The sequence below is a fragment of the Haliaeetus albicilla genome, chromosome 6 (assembly GCF_947461875.1).
Source record: "Haliaeetus albicilla chromosome 6, bHalAlb1.1, whole genome shotgun sequence".
In the NCBI taxonomy this organism is placed as follows: domain Eukaryota; kingdom Metazoa; phylum Chordata; class Aves; order Accipitriformes; family Accipitridae; genus Haliaeetus; species Haliaeetus albicilla.
In genome coordinates this window covers 43,826,967-43,849,741 of record NC_091488.1, presented here as the reverse complement: position 1 = coordinate 43,849,741, position 22,775 = coordinate 43,826,967, and the positions used below count along the sequence as shown (strand labels likewise).

Genomic DNA, 22,775 nt, shown 5'->3' with positions numbered 1-22,775 from the left:
TGGTTGATTCCATTTAGAGCAGGACAGGACCTTCTTAGGTGAGCTCTGATCAGATTCAGCCCGAAGTCCTATCAATTGTAACTGGAACCTCACCATTTTGCAGTCCAGAAATGAGTTGTCTGAGGAGGCCACGCTGAAGAGGGCACAAAAAAGGCAAACTCTAAGTGTTCTTGCGTTGCCTGATTAATAGAATCTTAATAAACGTCACATGTGTCTACACTTCTATTAAATGTTAAAGGTCTGTAAGGCACCATACAAAGACAATGCAGATACCATTAGCATTAGTTAGGGATGGATGTGTCTGTTTTCTTTACTCAAGGTGTGATAGAGCTATACAGTAAGGCTGGAGTTAAAGTAGATTATCTTAGGGACACAAAAACTGCAGCAACTTAGATAAGTTGGTGAAATGGGTTACAGAGTAGAAAATCACTGAAGAAGGTCAGAGATGACTACGGAGGACAAGGCATGAGCTGGGCAGTACAGAGGAATGGAAAAGGTGAGGAAAAACTTGAGCCCTCCTTTCAAGTGACAAAGACATCATGTACCTCATACGTTGTCAGGAGCGCATGGAAGTGAGATTGCTCTTTCAGGTTCTGCTGCAGTTTGGGTCGCTCCTCCTTGTTGCCTATGTATGTCACAAAGGAAAGACCTGGAGCAAACCTGTTGTCAGGAGAAAGACAGAGCAAAAACAGTGAGCCAAGCTAAGTCTTTCATGTGTTTATGACCCTGGACCCCCATTATCAAACATAGCTACTGCACAGATAATGAGAATCTCCTATCCAAACACCCTAGCCTCCTGTGAGATGTGGTTGATCTCAGCTTTTGAATCTAACCCCTTCCTGATTAATTTGTATCTCAGGTTGGCACCTCGGCTGCCGGTTCTAGTTTGGACAAGTCCCAAATAAACTGTGTTCTCCTAGGTTTCAAAGTCCAAAGCAGATGATTGAAAACCAGTCTCATGGCCCATCTGCTATTCTGAACTGAAAAAGCTCATGAGAAGCAGGTGAATGAATACAGTTTGGTCAGTTGGGACCAAAGAATTGGCCTAAATCATGCTAAAATAAAGGCAAACAATGTCTGAGCAAACAGGTCCAAGTCAGGGCCTCAAAAATCTATCCTCTTAGTCAAAAAGCAGATAAAACTAGTTCCATGGAGGAAGAGCTGGGACCATAAAATTCTTCCTCGTTTAACCCCACCACTGATATTTGCCTAATGTTCCTCCTGGGTAGCTGTTCACTGCTGATCTATGAAGGAATGCACTTTCCCCCAACTATTCCAACTGCAAGTGTATCCAAATCAGGCCAGCTCAGTTCAGAACGTAACCTGGATGACTTCAGATGCTGAGAGACAGCATTGGCCAACAGCCACACAGACAGGCTTCTGTTCTAATCTTTAACTTTCTGCTCTCCCTCTTAAAAGGAATCTTTGGGCTCCAGCTTAAAAACGTACATATTCCAGGCATAGCAAATGTGCCACCAGCACAGTCATTGCACCCCAGTGACGACGGGTTGCATGCACAAATGTAATGTATTTTGCATGCGTATGTGAGCATGCCAAGAAAGATACTATTCAACTTGGGTCTTACCTTTCATCATACAGAATCCTGGTTGTCTTCAGCAGATTTTGCCTAAGAGAGGCTGAGCATGGAGGGTTACAAATCAATAAAAAGCAAGGAGCTAGTGGGGGCATTTGGACTGAAAGTCAGCCAATGCAAGTTGGATGAATTAATGTATACCACAGCATTGTAAAGACTATGCATTAACGGTATAGTTTGCATAGATTTGTTGGTTTAGTAGCTTCCTTTTTTACTTTTTTCCTTTTGAAAGGAAGAAAACTGTTGGACTGAGCACATTTGAAGAGAATCTTTGTAACTTGCTGTGCAAGAATATGATGAGCCAGACAACTGTTGAAACTTACCTCTCCAGTTCCTCCTTCCAGTTGCTCAGAACGGACAGAGGACAAAGTATGAGAAATCTCTCGTTGTTTGTTATTTTTTTTGTCAAATAAAGAAGTAGAGAAATAGTCTAGAAGGCAAAGAAAACAAATTTTTTGATAACAAGGAAAGGGTTCAACCCAATAGCCTGAACCTACATAAACTGTCTCCTTGTTGAGCTTTGTAGCTAGTTCCCACAGGTTCTCTAGCACAAAGCAGAGCTAACAGAATATCAAATGAGCTCCACCACCATGACAAAAAAGTTTAGATCCCAAAACATGACCTCGATATCTGGAGCCCCTTTCCAAAGATCTTTCTCCCACAGTCAAAAAAAAGATCTACCATACATCACTTTCTAAAACTATCAGTTTGTTATTTAAGACCCATTGAATACCACCCACTGAACCAAAACACAAACAGTCATTTTCCAACAAAACTGAAACCTACGAAAAACTTAACAAAAAAACCCAAACAAACAAACAATCCTCTGAAAAATTTACACCTGTAAATTTTAATCCACGTGTTGACAAACTCAAAAATCATCTTGCTGCAGGTGCATCAAAACAACATCATCCTCTCTGTACTGGCTGTGTGCTGTGCCTTCAACTCCGCACACTATGAATTATGCATTAAGGTGTCTGTATAACATGACCACTCATCTTTTTACAAAACCCTGAAACCTTTTTAGAGAGTTACTCAGGACTTAACAGTTGTTTTAAGTGATTAAGGAATGAAAGAAACAATGAGCTCTCTCTTTTGAGCATGGACTTCAGAAAGGGGCTGCTTAACTGACCAATCGTTAGGGTGTTTTTTCTTTTTTCTTCTGCAGAAACACTGGGCTAAAAAACACAGGTAGGCAAAGATCATTTTCCAGAAGAAGAAGACACACCTGACAAGTCTTCCCAAGACCCATCTCATCACCCAGGATACAGCCGTGCTGGACCTCATAGCATTGCACCAGCCAGTTTACACCTTCTATTTGATAAGGGCGAAGCTGGATGCCTGGGAATAAGAGCAATTTTTTACACTTACACAGTCATTCAATACACTCTATACACAGTTATAGCTTGAAGCCACCAGAAACAGGTCCTGCCCAGAACAGGCCTTCCCAAACATCTGCCTTACAGGAAAAGCACACCAGTTTTCAGCAGAAGTTGGTTTACCTGGCTGGAGAGCAGAGACACCAGTGCTATAGCAAGTCCATTAAATTAAACCATATTCAGGAACTTGTACACACAAAAAATGCCCTGACTCATTACAAAGGCCTGTACAAGAAACCTAATCCAATAATTAAGCCACTACTTTGCATTCCTAACAGACGGCTTGATTTTCAGCTCCAGCCACTTTTTAAAAATAGGTAAGTACTACATATAGGGAGGCACTTTAGGCTACTGAAAATGCCCGTAACACTCTACTATTGTATAATAATAATTGCTCAGCAAGATGTTTTCCAGCTTTCCTATGCTTCAGCTAGGACAGACCTCAAGTGTAGGTCACTGTAGCTACTACCACCATTGCAATCCTTATTATGGGGCACAATATATCAAAACAATTACAAAACAAGCCAAGTAGGAGTTCTTAAGATCTTTCCTCGTACCTAGAATCAAATGCTGTGTATTGTTAATAGCGTTACGCCATTGCTGCCTTCTCCTCCCCCGGGGAAACGTACACACTGAGCGTGTGAAGTAACTCACCAGCCCTCGGGAAACAGAAACCCCAAACCAGCACAGGGACTGAAATATGGGCTCCCCACAGCTAAGGAAAACACAGGAGCAGGCTGGATAGCCCAGGCACTCCCCTTTAGCATCCACCCTTCAGGCAGCGGAAAGCGCTTTAAAGCATTCACGCTCAATGTCGACCCACTTTGAGGGGGATGGACGTTGCCCCGTGGATCTGTTCCTGCAGCACAGGCCTGTCTAAGGCTGTGCAGAGGCACGGGAGTGGTAAAAGCAGGGCTCGGGGAGCCGAGCCCCTGACCTCAACCACCCACCTCACCGCAAAGCTGAGGTAGAGCGTGACTGGAGCAACCGGGGGAAGATTTACACAGAGCAGCGAGCAATCACCGCTCTTTGCGGCAGCTGTAGCCCGCTTTTACAGGCCGGGGAGCCACCCTTACTTACACCTTTATTTAATTTCAGACCTGGGGGTTGTTAACACGGAACCCAGCCCATTACAGCTGCACAGCACCGGGCAGCCGCAGGGCCCCTCCACCGCCTCCCGCCGTCCTCTCACACAAGCCGCCTCCCGCCGTCCTCTCACACAAGCCGCCTCCCGCCGTCCTCTCACACAAGCCGCCTCCCGCCGTCCTCTCACACAAACCGCCTCCCGCCGTCCTCTCACACAAACCGCCTCCCGCCGTCCTCTCACACAAACCGCCTCCCGCCCCCGACGCGCGTTACCGCTACCTCCTTCCCCCAAGTAGCCCGGAGCCTGGCCGGCTACCGGCGGCAGCCCCCTAACCTGTCAGACCCCACCGGTAAATGTCCGCCTCCTCCACTCCCGGACCCGCCGCCCGGGCGCTGGCGGCGCGGCGAAGCGCTTGGAAGAAGCGAGACATGGCGGGGCAGCCTGTCAAGCACCGGCAGACACCGCGCTGTTTCTTCCCCCGCCTCCAGCTCCGGGAAGGGCGCAGGCGCCCGCAGGGCCGGCCCATCAGGCGGGGCGAGACCCGAGGACCGCCCCGCTAAAGGGAGGACTCGCTGCCGCCGGGCTCGGTGGAAGGAAAGGGTCGCCATGGCGCCGTTGCTGCTGTTGTTCCTCCTCACGTTGCTACCGGCCGCCGCTTACCTGTGCTGCGTGAGGCGGTACACGGGCAGCGCTGGGACGGTGCTGTACCGCCGGCAACCGGGCCGGGCCGAGGCGCGGGGCCGCAGCCCGCCTCGGGATCCCGTGAGCGCCGGGGAGGGCGCGGGCGGGCGGGCGGGCGGCGGGAAGCGGGGCCCGGCGTTCACCTCACGCCTTTTCTCCACAGTGGGCCCCGCGGCTGTGCGGCTCCGGGCTGCGCCTCTTCGTCCATGTGGCTAATACGGTGAGTAGGGGCGAGGGGCCGGGTGAACAAGGCGGTAAAAGCCGGGGTTGCTTGGGAAATTGTAGGCAGGTTGTGGCTCTCTGCGTGCTTTCGGGTTCACCCTGTCCCCCCCCAGGGTGGGATGCTGTGGGGAGGGAGGGAGCTGGCCTCTGGTTGAGGGTGTCACGAGTGGTTTTGGGCACGGAGGGCCCGAAGCCGACATCAAATATGGAATACAGCCACCACCGGCTTTCCTCGGACACGAAGCGATTCAGGTCCTTCAGCCCTCTTGAGCGGGGTTTTTGGGAAGGCGCTGAAGGCAGCTGTCCTGCCACTGCTCTCCTCGGGTGGGCTTTGGTGTGCCAGCGAGCCTGCGGGTTGATTCCCGCTGGGGCTGGTGTGGAGGAGGTCCGAGTCCTGTCGTGGCAGGGTGCTGGGGGGAGAAAAGCCTGCGTCCCCTTGGCGGTGAGCACCTTGCGGCATCGTCTGCCCGAAAGCAGGTGGATTTTGTTGCTGCTGCTGCTGCTTGGCCTTTGCTTTTGAGCCTGTGTCAAGGTTAGGCACAAAAGTCTCATTTCAACAGCGTGACCTGTTACAGAGCTTGGTGGCTGGTTGGGCTTGGAGCGAAAGCTAGCAATGGGCTGTGTTTATTTGTGAGGATACCTTGCAAGTGGCTTTATTCCAGGATATAACAACCAGAATACCTTTTTATCCTTTGCTTTGCAGCCGCTTCTGGTGTGTGGCCCTAGGCTTGTTTCCTTTCCTGACATCCCCCTTGGAGGGGGGACGTGATATTCTCAATCTCCTACGGGACTGTGTTGTCTAAGATTAGATGTAGATTAGGAGCAATGCCTTTTCAAAAAGAGAACTGTAATTCTTATGCAATGTGTGAGGCAACATATCATTTCTTGGATCTGGGGGTGTGAGCCTTGCTTCAGACTTTACTGTATTTGTACATCCCTTAACATGTTTTTGAAGTCCATTGTTGAGCTATTAAGACAGGCTAGAACAAGGCTGGTCTCTTTGGGACCTCTGATGTTGCTACACTGGGAACCAAGTTATTCAAAGTGTTTTCAGATGTCTGCTACCATGGAGTCTCTAAATTTCTCATGCTTTTCCAAGTTGACTTGGTTTACTGCAGGAGCTCATTGAACGACAGGAGAGATGCTAGCAGTGGGATGAGCAAAATAATAATAAGCTTCTACCTTATCCAATGTTTGCATATCTGCAGAAGATGAAGAAAGTGAGGGATGGGAACCATGTAGATGCCTCCTAACAGGGTTGCAGCCTGTAGCTGCAGGCTTTCTGCACCAAGTCAGGGATGGACAAAGGCAGGAGAGCCAGAAGAATACTCTCTTTATAATTATATAAAGGAGAGGTGGGGGGAAAGCATTTTGGGCCAATTTTGTGGCCTGAAACAAGTATTTGTGCTATTTTTTTTCTACATAGCATTGCATGCTCTCTAGGGTGCTCTGAAACTGCAGCAATTGTGAGCACATTCAGCATTCCTTGTCTAGTGAGGAAGGTGTTTGGGTCAAAGTTACTGCAAACCAATGTTTCTGCTTACTTTCTTCCAGGCTTTTGGGCAGCTCTGCTTACTGCCGCTGTTAATAAGGTAAGAGTGGGAAGTTTTCTTCCCCTCCAAGTTTCTTTTGGTTTTTGGTTTTTTTTAAAAGGTGCTTGCATTGCATGCCACTTACAGGTTGTCTGAAATGACCTTTTCTAAGAGGGAAGCTGCATAACTTGATTGGAGAATGAGCAAGATTATTTCATAGATGTTTACTAGATTTTTTTTTTTTTTAACTACTCTGGTTTGAATGGGTCTCTATCAGAAGAAATGAACTTTTTTTCACATTCAGGCAGGTGCTGAGAAACCAAATTTGCCAGCTTGCCTCTTTGCCTTTCTGTTCCTTTGCGAAAGAGCAGTCTTTCTTTCAAAGTTTGTTGATGGGCAAATTTGCTGTGTTTATCACCAGTAGTGGTAAAAGAATAGTAGTAGTGGGGAAATGAGGACAAACATGAAGTTCAGAGTTTTTAGTATGTTCTTTTTAAAGATACTATTTTATGTCAGCCTTTTCTCCTTCTCTCTCACTTATGTTGTTGTTTAGAAACTGTGCTTTCAAGTGTACATTGCACTGAGAGCTGCTCAGGTAAGAGGTGTCAGAAACCTTAGCCTCACGCTTGGCTCACATGGTTTGCCTGTTATTTGATGGGTCAGCTATGCGGATCCCAGGACGCGGAGAAATGCATTACACACAACTGGTACCTGTGAATTTTTACTTGGGGCATGGGCTTTTTGAGTGAATCAAACCCAGATAAACGTCACTGCTGTTGTACAGGAGATTATTCCTTGACACCTATGACAGGGTCTTGATTTCCTTGCTTTACATGTTCTAAGCCCTGGACTTGCACTGCAATCCCTGTTGTATTTGGTTGCAAATGAGCTGTGTTGAAGCAAATCACAGAAAAGTCTGAAGAGGTGCTTGTTTTAACAGGGTTAGTGCTTGAACGTATGGCTTATACTACTTTCTCCTTTTCTTTTCCTCTCCAGTCCTGTCTTTATTGGTCTGTGGGTGATATGACTAATTAAAGTGAATTGAAAACTCTCACCATTTCTTTCCTAGTTTGGGTTTACGGAGGCTGGCTGGCCTTATGTCAAGTGGTAGGAGGCTTTGTTAAGCAAGCAGAGTAGATTTGATGCTGCCTTTAGAAAAGGTGTGAGAGATTATCTTGTAACTGTTGCAACTCCCTGCTGTGAGCGCAGACTGCTAAGACAAAATGTTCTTTGGTAAGTTTCCCTGTGAATAGTCTGAAAAATTAGTCATGGTAGAGCTTGCAGACTTTAGCAGTGACTCTCTTTCAGGCTGAACAACTTCTCGCTCATGCGTTCACTTGACATTCATGAAGATCCCACGTTTATCCCAGAGGTTGCTGCGGAGGTTACAGAAGACAAGTCTGAAGCTAAAAGCACTTCGGATATTATTGAGCAGCTGATAGATGCAAGGTCAGTATGTGATAGGTAAGAGTGGAGTGGAAGAAAACATGTGTTGGCACTATTATGTTAGCGGGAAGCTGTTGTTGTCAGTAATCTGGATTAAAATCTTTTTCCACGCCCACCTGCTTTACAAAACAAACAGTGCTGTCAGTCATCTTTCCTGTTGTAACTTATAAATCACTGGTAGTTACAAGTAATGTGAAGTTTCTACAAGTTTCAGGGAGTCTGTTTATTGTGGAGAGACCAAATTCTGCCCTTTCCAGGGCTCTGGTTGCACTATTAGAACAGATACACTTAGTGGTTGGCTAGTAAGTGCATACATCCCTTTAAGTGAGTTTGCAGATGTGCTGTTTCTTGCCTGCAAGGAATCTCAAAGAGAACACAGGGGTTGCGTGGAGGAGAGAAGGAACACAGGTTAGAAAGAAAACGATCCACAAGAAATTAGGCTTTGTTAGTGAGGTTGCTTGGATAAAAGCTGGTTCAGCTTCTTGATTGCAGCCTGTACTTGATTAAATCCCACAAGATTCCAGGCAAAATGTTACTCAGACTCGCATGTCTCGCTGTGGTCTGATGCTGAGGTGGGAGCAGCTGAGCTGCTATGAATGCTCTCCCCATCTGGTTTTGGTTCTTAGTTGTGGCCCTATCCAATAGTTACTGAAAATGTCTATGAGCTGCACTTCATCAGTGTTGCAGAGGGTGGGTTCTCTGTATGTACCTGGGCTTTTAGCAGGACTAAGCTTGCCCCCTGCTTGAGTTCTTAAGCTAGAGCAAGGAAAAACTTTCATCTCCTTCACTTCAGAGGGAGGCATGTATTTCCTCTAGGCATTGGTCAGGGTGAGTGCAGCCTTTTGGTTCTTGTGTCCCCAGCTCCACTAGTGATACATTGAGTATTACAGGGCAGGTTACTGGAGCCTTACCTCTTCCCTGCATAGCACATCATGGTGCCGTATGGTGTCCTATTCCAGGATATGGCTTCTGGTTTGGGTGATGATATGGAGACATCACAGGAGTAGTGATTGTAGCTAGCTCTTCAGCTGATCTTACAATCATCCTGTTGTGATGAGAAATAGTCTATTTCTTATGTGCTAGAGCCATTGACTTAGTTTTTAAGCAGTTTGCTGATGTGTATCCTTGTGTGTGCTGTATAGTGCCTTTTCCCCCTCCTGCACCACACGCTGTATATGCTGCTGGATATCTCTGGATCGAACTTGTGACAGATCCTGGGAGTAGGTTTATGAGTATATTCTAGCTATTCTGTAATGTTGCAGTGGTGAGTAGCAAATGTAAACCTGAAATAAGTTTTGAACAGTTTAATGACTGCTGTGTTGCAGTAGAAATATGAAGCAACTAGAACATGTCAGCAAGACTGACCCCATATTTCTTTGGCACCCTTAGTGTACCTGGTGTCTGTCATGTGTGCAAGGAGTCTGACAGAGTGCAAGCTGAAATCCATAGGCTAGCGGTCCAAACGGTGACCAGCAGGTTTACTGTGAGTGAGTGATGCCCAAACCTGCATCGGACTGTGATGCTGAAGTCTACAGGTCTAAACAGAGGTGGCTTTGACGGTTCACAATTGCCCTTTTAATTCTTTGCAGGTCTGATTCTGCTAGTGATGGGTTTAGCTTCAAAGGGATCAAAGACTACCTGGACTGCTACCGGTAGGTGAAATTATGGTCTGGAAGCAACCTGTCTCACATGTTCCCCTGCTGTGGGCTAGTACTGTTCCACAAGCTCTCAGGGGTCTCTTTGTTAGGATTGTCCTTGAGGCACCAATGTTTAGCGTCACCCTCTGCAGTCCTTTCCCCCTAATAGAATAATGAAGGAAAGCCAACTGGGAGAGCTGGCACAACTTTTACAAGCCCTGCAAGGATATTTAAATGCTGCTTTCCTTGGCTTATTGTCAGTCTTCACTGGGAGAGATTTCTACGTACCTTGTTTACCCAGACATGTGAGTGAGAAGGAGAGGAAGGTTCATCTGGATGATGCGAGTTGCACATACTGTGGGTCTCTGAAGAATCCCTTGGTTCCCCAGCTGCTTGTGCTCCTGTGAGCAGTTTCCCTGCTTTCACCCAGTAAGTGTGTCCAGTTTGGAAAGAGCTGGAAACACATCCCTGACTCTGAGGTTTTGTGAGCTGTTGGCTGCTCAGTAACTCCTGGCTGCCTCTGGGACATGTGCCAGGTGTGGAATGCTCAGATAAATCCTCTTGTCCTCCCGGCCCTTGTTCGTCAAGGACAACCTCTGCCAGCAGGTTGTGGCCTTGGAGCAAAAGGCTGACACTGCAGTCTGGTGTTATAGGTGCATCCTGACTGTGAGGCTTTTGTGTCAGCCAGAGGTAGATGTGTTTGTGGTGCAACTTAGCCTTTTGCCAGGAGGGAGGGAAGGCCTGTTTGTTGAAGGGGAGTTATGATGGTACTGCTGGGAGCCCCTTCTCTGTAATGGAAGGCCTGTATAAAGGGGGCTGGCCTCTTGGTCTCAGCTCATGATATGGGGAGTTTCATAGCCTCAGGCTTTCAGGAGCTTGAGGACTCTTCTTAAAGCTGTCAGCTGTCCTTCCCTGTTTATCTGGGTAACTGTCCTAGCTCCTGCCCCTACTTTAAGGGTTGGGGGTGTGCTGTGTAGGCAAATTCTCCCCTTAAGGAAGGGAGTGTCTCTTGATGGTGTCAACTGTGTTGAAATTGTCACTACACACAGATTCTTATCTAGTTCTTACTTACAGCTGTGACAGCTGCCATCTTGCTTCATGAGAGACAAAACCTGTGTGTTAGTGTGGTGTGTGGGCGTCTTGTAACAAGGTCCCAACTTCTCCTGTCCTGTAGGAGTGGGAAGCTGACGCCATCTCAGGTAGCAAAGAACATCATTGCCATGTTGGAGGACTGCGACAAATCCACGCCCCCACTCAGAGCGATAGTGCAATGGGACCAGGAGCAAATAATGCTGGTAATGTCTGCCTCTGGTAGAAAACAAGCAGAGGCTCTTCTGCTGATATATTGCACAGAAAAATATGTACGCTTTTCCTCCCTCCTTGTGTAGACGACTACAAACAAGTTTGCTTTCCTTCCTGCAAAGAGAGGTAGCATTAAAGCAATCTGTTTCCTGCTGGACAGCTATGTTTAAAATGGGACTTGTGTGCTTATGTGGCATCCGTTAGCATAGATGCTTCCAAGTAGTAGTTTCCCATCAGCATATGGTGGAAGGAGAAAGAAACTTTTATAGTTTGGCTTAGTAGCAGCCTGAGAAAGCTGTTTTTTGTATCTGTTCTGATACTGGTAATGACCTTCAGCTTAACTAAATATATATAACATACACTTTTTTTTTTCTCTGTGCAGATGGCTGAGGCCTCCACTGCTCGTTACAGAAATAAGCGTACGCTGTCTTATCTGGATGGCATCCCAGTGTGTCTGAAAGAAGAGTTCAAAGTGGTGAGTTTCCTTGTCTAGCTGTCGGTTTATGCTGCAGGTGGTCAACCTAGACAACTCACTGCGACAAGCTTTTAAGGCCAACTCCTCAGCAGAAGCCTGAGAATATGTTTGTAATAAGGTGTAGTATGTGGGTTTGTAATGAGTAGGATTAACAAGTTTTGCCAGGTGAAGACAGATGTTGGGTACAACAGACGTGTTCTGTAACTCGTACTGATCTCTTTAATCCATGGGGAGTAGAGGGTGGGGGTGAGAAACAGTCCCTCTTGTGATGAAATGAGAATGTATAAAAGCATCTGTAGCAGTGGGTATGACTGTATTTCTCAGGCACTGACTCTGCTCCACTGGCAAAGTATCCCTCTCTCTTTACCTTAAAGGACATGTGTCAGAAATACGCAAGTTACTTTGAAAAGCCCCACTCACAAGGAGTTTTGCCTGTGGCCAAACAACAGTTACCATTAAATACTCCTGGCAGTACAGTCAAGCTGTCATAGGCTCTGCAGAGACCTACCCATAGGGTGGGAGTCCTGTTTATGTACAGGTTCTTCCATTGCTGCCTCAAAGTGAAGAATACTTAGCATACCCTGAAAATGAGTCCATCTGGTATTTTGGCATTCATCTAATCTTGGTGCCTTGCTTCAAAACACTGCAGATCTGAAACGCTGCAGCTCTGTCTGTAGAAAAATTGAAAAGAGAGCTGCTGGGAGGCAGGCTTTTTTACCATCTACATGTTTCTGCTCGTTTGTATCGTGGTATTAAAAGGACTCCTCTGCATGGGAGAAGGACCAAATATTGAAGGGTTAAGTGTCTCTCCAACACAGGACAAGTTAAAGAGTGAAGCTTCCTAGCCCTTACTTACTTCTGTGGGTCCTAATGTCTAGGATCCTTTGTGGAGTTGAAGTGTGCACGTGGAGCATGCACGTCTGCCTGCCTACCTTGCCAGGGTTTTAGGATGAGTAATAAGGTGTCTTCTTGCTAAGGTACCTTACCATCACCGAGTGGGAACAGTGTATCTTGGGACGGAGCCCGAAACAGAAGATGCTACTGTGACCAAGAAGCTGCGAGAGGCTGGGGCTATCATTATTGGGGTCTCAAACATGCACGAACTAGGGACTGGAACAACTGGATGCAACCCTAATAGGTAAAAATCCCTTTCTCCTCTCTTTCCCCTGGTCTAGAAGTACCTAAAAGTCTGTCCAGAACTGACAGGGAAGGGTACGAAAATAGAGCAAGCATGTGAGAATAAAACTGATGGAGGCATCTTGTGCAGGGAGAACCCCGGGGGTATGAAAACCCAGCATTGTATATTTGAGGGTCAGAGTAGTCACAGAAGCCTGAAGGCTCCTGAAACCAAAGGAAGGAGAGGATCCAAGTGGCATCTGCTGAGTAAGGAACTTGGTTTGCTGGGCCCTATAGGCCTGGAGGTGTGAATGTTTACAGGATGAGTGGTAGACAAAAGCGGTGACAGAAAACAAATAAATAGTAATCTAATGCTCAGTCACAGTAATGGCTGAAGGCCCAGAACAGTGAGAAAAAGTACAGTCATCTCAGGAGAACATAGTAATTTTATTTCCTAGCTAAACCAGGCTCACTGGAATTTGCTTTACTGTTGTAAATTCTCCAGCTATAACCAAGCTGAGAACTGCTATTCCAGACCCATGGTCCTCACAACCTTGATAAGCCATGTGTAGAGCCACGCTTTGTGCCCGTGCAGCTGGATAGAACTGGGGCTCCCCCTCAGCTGCAACAATGTGCCAGGGCATTTCCTCACTGTGTGAGGTCAGCTGGATACCCTGCCACCTGGCAGGTCTCTTTGGTGTCTGGGGACTGTGGTCAGACTGGAGACACTGGGAGCTGCTGCTCTGGGATAAAGGGCAGAGCTGGGGATGCTGACTTGCTTGTCTGTAAGAATTGCTGGCCACCAACTGCTCCACCTTTTGGAGTTGCATAATGCACTGTGGCACAGTGCTGTCACAGACAGAAGAGCTGGAGTGGCGTCCTTTGTCTTGCTTTGAGTCTGTCTCTTTCGGGTAGGCTGCTTATGGTAACAAGAGATTGGGCTCTGAGGCAGAAGTCTTTTTTTGCATGTTGTTTTCTACGGACATAGCACTATCTGGGATTTAATGGTATCTCTTTACTAAGAGATCAGAATCCCTGAGCTGTGTTTCTGGATCTTTTCCTGCCCTGTACTGCACGTGGTCCTTCCTATGAAAAAATTCAACACTATTTGTCTGCTTCAGGTACCACAGGATCCCTAGGAATCCCTACAAGCCTAACCACTTCACAGGTGGGAGCTCCAGTGGGTCAGCAGCAGCTGTAGCAGCAGGTAGGTGGTCCTAAATGGAGTTCAGGGGTGGTGGGAGGAAGGTCCTGAGGCAAAGTACCTTAGGCATTTAGTTTTTATGAGGGGGTTTAGAAGCTGGAAGGAACTCCTAGCTGAACAGAGCACTGTGTGCTTTCTTGGCTACAGTGGCTGGTAGAATGGACAGGGCAACACGATGTCTCTCTGATCACAAGCCAACATGTGGGGTTTTTTTGTAGGTCTCTGCCCAGTGGCTATTGGCACAGATGGAGGTGGCTCTGTGAGGATTCCTGCTTCGTTCTGTGGTGTGGTGGGCCTGAAAGGTAGAGCCCTTTAATTGTGGAGGGGATGTGTGTCTTGTTTGCTGTATCAGATAGAATGCCACAAACAAGTCAGGCATAGTCCATTAATTCCTGTCAAGCAAAACTTGTCTAACACCCTGAGAGTCACGTGGGTTGCTCTGACAGAATGGAAGTATTCTCAGTACCAGGTATTGAACAGATGTGCAGAAAAAACCCTAACTTACTTAAGTCAACTGCTAAATAAAACGTGCTGCTTTTCTTTCTACCTACTGGTCCCTCTTCAATCTTGCTTCTTTGCTGGGACATGTTCCCAACATAGTTGGGCATCTGTAGTGAGCTGGTGAAAAGCATCTCCACCCACGATGGTTCGCCATCATCCCAATTATACGGAGAGGCTGATGCTGCTCAGATTTGTATCTGGTAAGTTAAACCTGGTAATAGGCTTGTATGAAACCAGGATGTAGCCATTCCCTCTTATTTCAGTATTACAAGAAGTAGCAACGCAGTTTTTGCAGTAAGACTATAATCAAGTAGAATGTGCAGAGGACATAAGAAATGCACAGGGCAGTGTCTACAGTGTGGAAGGTGGCAAGACAGGATTGTCACTTGGAAGAGATGCTGGCTTTTGAGAATGGTTTATCATTCCAAAGGATCTCAGCTGCTTCATCTGAGAGCAGATACTCAGCCATTACCCTTTTTCCATCCTTCACATGTGATCAACTTGATTAATCTTGATTCACCTGAGGAAGATGATAATGATGATGACAAAAATGAAACTGGTCAGAAAGGTGATACAAGTACTTGCAGAAGACAACTGGTGTAGGCATGAAGTCTCACTGGCAAAGTGTGTGAGATCTCCCAGGGGGTGGCATCTCCCCGCTGTTGATAATCCTGCTCCTGTGTCTCCATCCTCCATACCATATGCTGCTTCTGCATATTTAAATGCACGTATTTCAAAACATCCTTGCAAATATTTCCCCTCAACTAAATTTCTTATGGGGGAAAACAGTTTCACTGTTGAATGCATCTGTTTCACTGATGAGACAGATCGTGGTCAGCAGAACAGGGTACTGAAAGATGAGTGACTGGGCTCTGAAATGGCAGACATAAAAGTAACTGGCACAGGGGTATGTCGCTTACTGACTGGGGGCACCAGAGCCATCTAGGTCAGATCTTGCCAGTGACTGCTGATATCTAGCTAACTGCCCATTTCTTTTTCTCTAGGTACGTTTGGGCGCATCAGTTCTCAAGGCAGCTTGCCACTCTCCTACTCCACAGTCAGCGTAGGTAAGAGGACTTGTGCTCCACTTCAGGGACCTTGCTGTGTGGTGGTCTCATAGGGGAGGCAACGTGTGCCTGCAAAAGACCTTGGGAGGAAGGTACTATTTACCCCTTGTTGGATTTTTACAACTGATGTCTCTTTTACAGGCCCTATCTGTACCTCAGTGGCAGATGCAGCCATTGTTTACAGTATCCTTGCTGAGCCAGATCCGCTCTATCCATATGGTAGGTGAGCTTGCTCCCTCCCCGAGCCCAGGTGCTCTGCCTTCCTAGAGGCATTCTAGATAAAAGGAGGAACTCTTGTTTGTTCCCTGCAGGACTAAAACAGCCCAAAGCAACCCTATCTGGTATGTGTGCTCCTGACCTGAAAGGCTTAAAACTGGGAGTGGACTGGACGTTTTTTAAGGTGCCTGTTCTATCTCTCTCTTTCCGCTGCTTTGCAAAATTAGATTCTAAAGGAATTCAGTGCATTCACTGTTCTCTTGCCTGTTATCATTAGAGCTTCTCATATTTAGTCCTATAATTGGAAGAGAATATAGCCTGGTTGAAAACATCTACAGGGATAGATTTTTTCCCTAAGGCAGCCTTTTGAGTAAGTCTGTTGGAGGCACGAGGAAAGGTAACAACTGTACAGTTGATGGCAGTATGCTTCCTCATACTGCTGTTTCTATTGGAAGCACTGCTTCTGAACTGATTACAAAAGACAGTTTAAAATCAAATGAGGAAAATTAATTTATCCATTTGTTGACGATGCTGTAACTGCTGAGTGGTATTTCATCATTCCAATGTAGAAACTGGGCTTGCAAGCTAGTACCACTTGGCAGTTGTAATGCAACCCCACAAACGTGCTCAGAATTTCTTCCCTGGAGGAAAACAAGGACTCTTTCTGGCTCTGCCCCAGTGCAGAGGAGGAATATCCTCTCCTCTGGAAAAGACAACCTTCTCTTTTCTTTAGCGGTGTGACCTGCAAGCTGTTATTTTGGAGTAGGTGGCCTAAGGCAGTCCTGGAGGGCTGTGTTTCACTACCATTAGGGACAGGAACAAGGAAAGCTCCATGAGGACCAAAGTCCTGGTGAGTGTGCTCACCAAGGAGAGGAGAGCAGTTACTAAAGTCTACTTAGTTCTTTCCTCTTATTCTCTAGGCATGTGATGCTGAAATCCTGTCCATCTGTGAGAAAGGTAAAGAGGAAAAGTCTGTAAGTCTCTTACTCTGCGTGATGTCATGGTATCACTTGGTGCTCCTCTTATGTATGCATTAAAAAGATCTTGCCTGAAGTCCTTAAAGGCAGATGCTTAAAGAGGTCTGGCTGGACAAACAGCAGTAGCTTTGTATTGGGGAAGCCCTCCTGACTGCTGAGGGTTAAAAAGCTCTGCAGTTGTAGGCTTGTTGGGTTACAATGGAAGAATGCAGTCCAGTGTGCTAAAGCCTCTGTCTGTATAAAGACAGATCTGTGTTCAGTAATACTTACTGTGCAAGCTTTAATGGTAAAAGACTTCTAAGGGAGGGACTTGTTTCACAATATAATGTTCAGCAGGAAAGACAAGGCTAGATCTTTGTGATGTATCCAGTCCTCTGGTATTTCCTTGAAATCAGCCAAATGGTGCCTTTAGGGTGGCTTTGTCAGATTTTAGACTAAGAAAAATTGACCCTGGTGAGTGCTCGGGGCTGGGGCAGAAAGACTCTACAATGCCTGGTATAGTAGTTGGCCTCCTATGCGTTGGAGCCGAGATAGTTCACGTTATTCTGGCTGTTTGCCTGGATTTTCTTCAGCCTCCTTATTTCCACAGACACTCACGCTTATACATGTGTAGAGTTTTCTTAGGAGAGATGCACCATAAGCAAGTGAAACAGGCAAGCTTGGGTATTTATGAAGAAGCTGGGGTCAAACAAAGAAGGGGATTCTTTTCAGACAGCAAAAGATTCACTTATCCCAAAGTCTTGGTGTTCAGCCTTGCTAAAGTGCATCAGGATTTAGTGAACCTGTACTGTTGACCTGGTCTCTTGAGTATCCCCCGAGTTCTCTACCGTTATGGTTCAGAATAGGCTTTGAATGGGAATCTCATGATGCTAAATAATCACTTCATGCTGATAGAATACTGGTCAAGTCAAATGCATGGGGAAGCATTGTCTGTCCACCTTTACTCTTTGGGTTAACTGGGGGGGCTAGAGGGAGGAGATGAACATGCTGGAAATGTAGCAGTTAAGTTAGGAACCCGTCTGCAAGCCCCTATCCCTGCCCTGTTGGAATACTGAGATCTAGCTAGACTGAAGGCTTTTACCTACGAGAAGCAGCTGCAGCAGTCTGCATGGCACATGATGCACTGAAGATGCTGGCCTTGTAACGGCCTATGGGGTCTCTTAGCTTCTCAAGGGGGTGGGGATTTGCAGCCCTTCTATAAAGTTTGGTGAACTCAGGGATGCTGTCTGTGCTTTACCTGTTCTGTACGCAGCTGTGGAGCACCTGCAGAGTTTGGGAGCCAGTGTGGTTGACGTGTCTCTTCCAGAGATGGAGGAAGTGCGAGTAGCACATGTAATCTGCATTCTCAGTGAGATGAGGGATTTCCTGCAACCTGACTTCAATAAACACTTCCACGAAATGGTAAGTACCAGCAGCTTGGATCAGTGCCAGTAGTTGTCCCGGCTGATACAGAACAAGTGTCACATCAGTGAGAAACCTGAGGCTCTCCTGCTTTTTGTATGACAAACCACGCGTTGGATGACTACTGATACAGGAGAGCAGACCTGGAAGACCTCCTGGGCTGTCACACTCAGTTTCTTGCAAGCAGAGCCATGATCGATGTTTTCTCTTTCAGAATTTGGACACTCGGGCTAACCTGGCCTTGGCTTCCCAGTTCACAGCTCTGGATTATATTACGGTAAGGAACATACTGTGGTGAAGGCTGAAGGGAGGCACCTAGTGAAATTGTAAAGGTGAGGTAGAGGATTCTCTTAACCTCCCCATACATGCCAAAAGGTATGATCCAGCTGTACTGCCCTCTCCTGTGAAAACATGCTGAATGGTGGGGCACCACAGAGGACATGCCACCTGGAGTGGTGTCCTGCGCCTTGATTCCAAACCGCAGCAATTGTGTCATCTTTTGCAAAGGCATAGGTTCTGATGGGCAGAGTTTGTCATCGTCAAAACATGAGCCTTGTGAACCAAGAGGGCCTGGTCAGACAGTAGTCTCTCTGCTTGCAGGCAAATCGACAGAGAACTCGGAGCATGAGATTTTTGCAAGAGATCTTCACCACTGTGAACTGTATCCTTACACCAGGTATTGGCAGCCTTGGCCAAAGAGCTGGTCCCCAACAGCTCCGTGGTGCATTTTAAGAACAGTCACTCCATTAACTTTCCCTTCCCAATTTTAAGACCATGACTTTTTTGCAAAGACTTTGCTGTACCTCAAGCCTTTAGAAGAAAATGCAGCCTGGTTAGAAAGATTGCTGTGTATTTCTAGACTTACTGCCTATATCCATGGCAATGAGAAACTCCTTGGTACTTGAAACAGGAGCTGCAGAGCCAGCACTTTTACACTGGAGGGACTGGACATGTATTTATGTATGAAGATGTTCTTGCTCTAAATAGAAACTAACTGCTTAATTCATAAATCCCAGCAAATTGTGTTTCAGGGGTGTGAGTTTGCATCACCAATGTATATCAAACATGTGGCTTTAATGAACTGAGCTGTTCTTGAAGACTGCCCATGGCCTGACTCTTCCTTTGCTCTTTAAGCACTGGATCAGGTTGCCCAGAGAGGCTGCGGAATCTCCATCCCTGGGGATATTCAAAAGCCATCTGGACATGGTCCAGGGCAGCCTGCTCTAGCTGACTGTCCTTGAGACAGAGGGTTAGACAAGATGACCTCCTGAGGTCCCTTTCAGTCATCTCAATCATTCTGTGATTCCTCCACAGCTGTTGCTTCCACTGCCCCAAGAATCTATGAATCTGACCTCTTGACTGGGAGCAGCGATTCGTCATTCACAGTCCGGTCCATGAGGTAAGAAGAGTGCTGCTTGCACTATGGAAGCAAAAGTTTGGGAACAGCTGGAGACTAGCTGTACTAACTGAAGGAGAGGCTGTAGAGCAGGAGAGATTGATCCTAGCTGCCTCTCCCAAAAAAGGATGACTTTACTGCTGTCCTAGGGCAGAATGCTGATGACAGCTTTTCCCCCAGGTTCATGCAGCTTGGTAACTTCACTGGGATTCCATGCCTTGTGGTCCCCGTTGGATATTCTACTGCTGGGCTTCCTATCAGCTTCCAGGTGAGTACTGGCTCTTTGTGAATGCTGGGTCACAAAATCCCCAGCTGGCTTTGTCCTGAATCACTATAACCACGTTCCTGCTGTTCCACACAGCACACTCGAGGAGTTGGCAGGTACTGGTAATAAAGTTTTAAGTTGCGGGTGAAGAGACTTGCCTCAGAGTAACACTCCTGAATGGCAGAGGGACTCTTCAGGTATCTGGGAGATAGATTTCTCTGTCTCCTTGTCTACTTGCATCAGTACCCACTATTTGTCACTACTCTTTTGTCTCTTTTCCTTATTTCTCAGTTCTGTAACTTCTTTAAGTCCTTCCTTGCTCTCCTCCCTCTTGAAATGGGTCTCATGTAAATGAAAGGTCCGTGTCTTTTAATTAAGTCATACAGCTGCCTTTATCCCAATTGCACTGATGCCACACTTACCGGGGTAAAAGGGAAAAGCATGTGTCCTTTTGGTGCTGTTGCAAGGGGGGGGGGGGAGGGGGTGGAAATTAGTTTTGCAGGGCTTTGCAGAGCATCTGTATGTGATGATGCTACTTTTCTCGTTTGTTTTTTTTTTTTTTTCCCCCCTTTCTCTCTGTCTCTCATCTTCTCCCAGGTCATGGCAAAATGGTGGGATGAAGCTGTTCTTCTGAGAATTGGCCTGAAGCTAGAGCAGTTTCGTTACCAGACAAAAAAACCATCCATTTATTATGACATCCTCGCATGATAGAGTGGCTAAGATAGGGACTAATTTTTTTTTTCCTAGTCTGAGCTGACCAAGTATTAGAGTGGACTTGTTTTCAATGTTCATCTGAATAAGGCTTAGTAGCAGCCCCATTTGAGGAATGGGGAGGAACACTGATCTAAGCAGCCACTGATGCTGAGCAGGCATCCTTTCTGCTCCCTGTTCATTACTGGATGGCCCAGTTTATACTGGGGAGACCAACCGTGCTAGCTAGTTCCTTGCTGTGTTTTCGCCAATAGGGGAAGCTGCAACTATCTTCTGTGACATCTTTCTGTGTAGAGGTCCTGTGTAAACATGGAAGACAGCCGCATCTACAGGACTGTATGTGGGCAGTTCATACTACTGTGCATGGAAAGGTACAATCCTAGCCCTTAAACCTCACAGAACTCCTCCTGCTCCAGGATATAACAAAGGTACTATTTTGAAGGGGAGAGGCAGCTTCCCTTAAGAAATAATGCCTAGCTCCCTTGGAAGGAGGAGGATCTTAACACACCTGCCAATTAGGTAGCGTGTGTTGTGGCCCTTTACTTAGTCCCTCAGAGCAAAACAGAAAGCCTAGAGCTATGGAAGTGTCACTGTGCTTCTGTCCCTTACGCTGCAAACAGTGTAAGGTCAGTCTAAACGTTGCACAAAGTCTGGTTGTGCTCACTGCATGAGTAGTCCTACCTACCTTCAGCCTTACATGCAAGGGGAGGAAAAAGCACAGCATGAACCTTCATCAACTCTGTGACCCAAAGCCCTGGTTCAGGGTTCTGGCTTTCTGTTGCACATCTCTATTTCCCAAGCTAAGCCTTGGAGAGCCTCTTTTCTCCCACTGGTTGCTTAACTATAAGCCTACTATCATTTAGGTGTGTAAATGGAAGAAATTATCTGGTACTGCTGTGAAGTATTGTTTAAGGGGTGCTAAGACAGCTATTACAGACAGGTGAAATTTGTGTGGTACTGAAAGTAGGAAATGCTACTGAGCTACTGCAAGAGCTCAGGGACACCTTATTACAGCCTTTCAGTACTTAAAGGGGGCCTATAAGAAAGATGAGGACAAGGACAAGCTTTTTAGTAAGGCCTGTTGTGATAGGACAAGGGGTAATGGTTTTAAACTAAAAGAGGGTAGATTTAGACTAGATATAAGGACAAAATTTTTTGGTCAAACACTGGAACAGGTTGCCCAGAGAGGTGGTAGATATCCCATCCCTGGAGACATTCAAGGTCAGGTTGGATGGGGCTCTGAGCAACCCGATTTTGTTGAAGATGTCCCTGCTCACTGCAGAGGGCTTGGACTAGATGACCTTTAAAGATCCATTCCAACCCAAACTATTCTATGATTCCAAGAGTTGAAGCTGGGTGCAAGAAAGGTGTTGCACAAAGCCATGCGCAGCAGAGAGCCTGCTCTAGATCAGAGAGGGGCTGGCTTCTTATCCCAAATGTGCTTCCTGAAGCAATCAAGGTAGAATTAAGACACGCATTAAAGGTGAGGGTATACTACATAAAGCATGACATTACAAGAGGAAAAGCTAGAGAAGACTATACTCCTACAAGAATAGGCTCTAAGCCACAGTACTGTGTTTTGCTAGAAGGCCCCTGACTGTAAACTGCCAAGTACCTGTGTCCTGCCAGCAGCACTAGGGCCACATGAAAGATAAGAAAAGGCCTAAGAGTAACTAAAGCTAAGCATTTGTGTTTGTTTTGGAGTAGCTTGGGGTTAATGCTCAGAGGCATCTCCTGTTGCCTACCTCATCAAGTATCCTGGGCTTGTGATCAGGCTGCTGGAGAAGCTGTCCTACAGACAGGAGCAGAGAAGATTGCTGTATTCTTAGCTTGGAAGGACAGAAGGAACAGAAAGTAGTTGCAGTTTCTCCCAAACTCTGCATAGTTTGGGGTTTTTTTTCCCCTCATACATACCCACTCTTTAAAGAGAGCTAGCACTTTAGCCATTAGTAAAGTTAAGTCAGATGGCATCTGAATGGAAGAATGTTGCATTGCTGTGTCCTCCTTAATTACTTGAGTTAAAGCATGAACTCCTACCATCAGCTGTCACCAGCATCCAGGAAAAAGTTAAATTAATTATATGGTTGATAACTGTCTTTTATCTTCAATGCTTCTATGTGATACTGCCACAACTTTTTTCACTAGATTCTAGTATAGTTCAGCTTTATGAAGCACAGTTTAAAAGCAAAGTATTTCCTCTATTACTAATGATAAGTTATTAAACTCTACCAACATACCTTAGAGTGAAACACCACTGAAATGCATTGTATAGCAATAAGAGAGTTGGTAAGTGTTTGACAAGAATAAATTTCTGCCAGGAACATTACTGCTTGAAGGAAATGGTTGAATGTTCCCTAATTTAATGCTATTACTCAAGGGATTAGAGATAGATGTTTAAAATAATAAATTACCATCCTGCTAGATGATGCTATTTATTTCAAAAATCTTCCTAAATAATACACTACCTTGAAATTACAAATTTCAATCTTTAGTTCATTCTCTGGGTAGAGTGAGGGAGCTCAAGTTACTAGGAGGCTAAATAGCAGCTAAAGTAAAGTTTATTTTT

General features: G+C 46.2%; 2 protein-coding genes across 2 annotated transcripts in view; one reads left to right on the top strand and one right to left on the bottom strand.

The window, feature by feature from the left end:
* Window positions 1-4,560, bottom strand: part of CHD1L (chromodomain helicase DNA binding protein 1 like) — a 28,285-nt gene extending 23,725 nt beyond the window's left edge. Inside the window, exons 1-4 of the mRNA XM_069785827.1 lie at window positions 4,394-4,560; window positions 2,823-2,935; window positions 1,918-2,024; window positions 546-660 (exon numbers count right to left, since the gene is read on the bottom strand). Coding sequence (XP_069641928.1) covers window positions 546-660; window positions 1,918-2,024; window positions 2,823-2,935; window positions 4,394-4,490 — 432 coding nt within the window. The 5' untranslated portion in view covers window positions 4,491-4,560. The remainder of the gene's footprint in view (window positions 1-545; window positions 661-1,917; window positions 2,025-2,822; window positions 2,936-4,393) is intronic.
* Window positions 4,561-4,582: 22 nt separating this feature from the next.
* Window positions 4,583-22,535, top strand: LOC104323582 (uncharacterized). Its single transcript, XM_069785828.1, has 20 exons — window positions 4,583-4,822; window positions 4,905-4,961; window positions 6,518-6,555; window positions 7,804-7,944; window positions 9,531-9,593; window positions 10,753-10,873; window positions 11,263-11,355; window positions 12,333-12,493; window positions 13,593-13,678; window positions 13,894-13,977; window positions 15,181-15,243; window positions 15,385-15,462; window positions 15,555-15,643; window positions 16,380-16,416; window positions 17,689-17,837; window positions 18,052-18,114; window positions 18,438-18,513; window positions 19,152-19,236; window positions 19,414-19,501; window positions 20,096-22,535. The coding sequence occupies exons 1-20, from the start codon at window positions 4,667-4,669 to the stop codon at window positions 20,204-20,206; spliced, it is 1,839 nt and encodes a 612-aa protein (XP_069641929.1). The 5' UTR covers window positions 4,583-4,666; the 3' UTR covers window positions 20,207-22,535.
* Window positions 22,536-22,775: the final 240 nt, after the last annotated feature.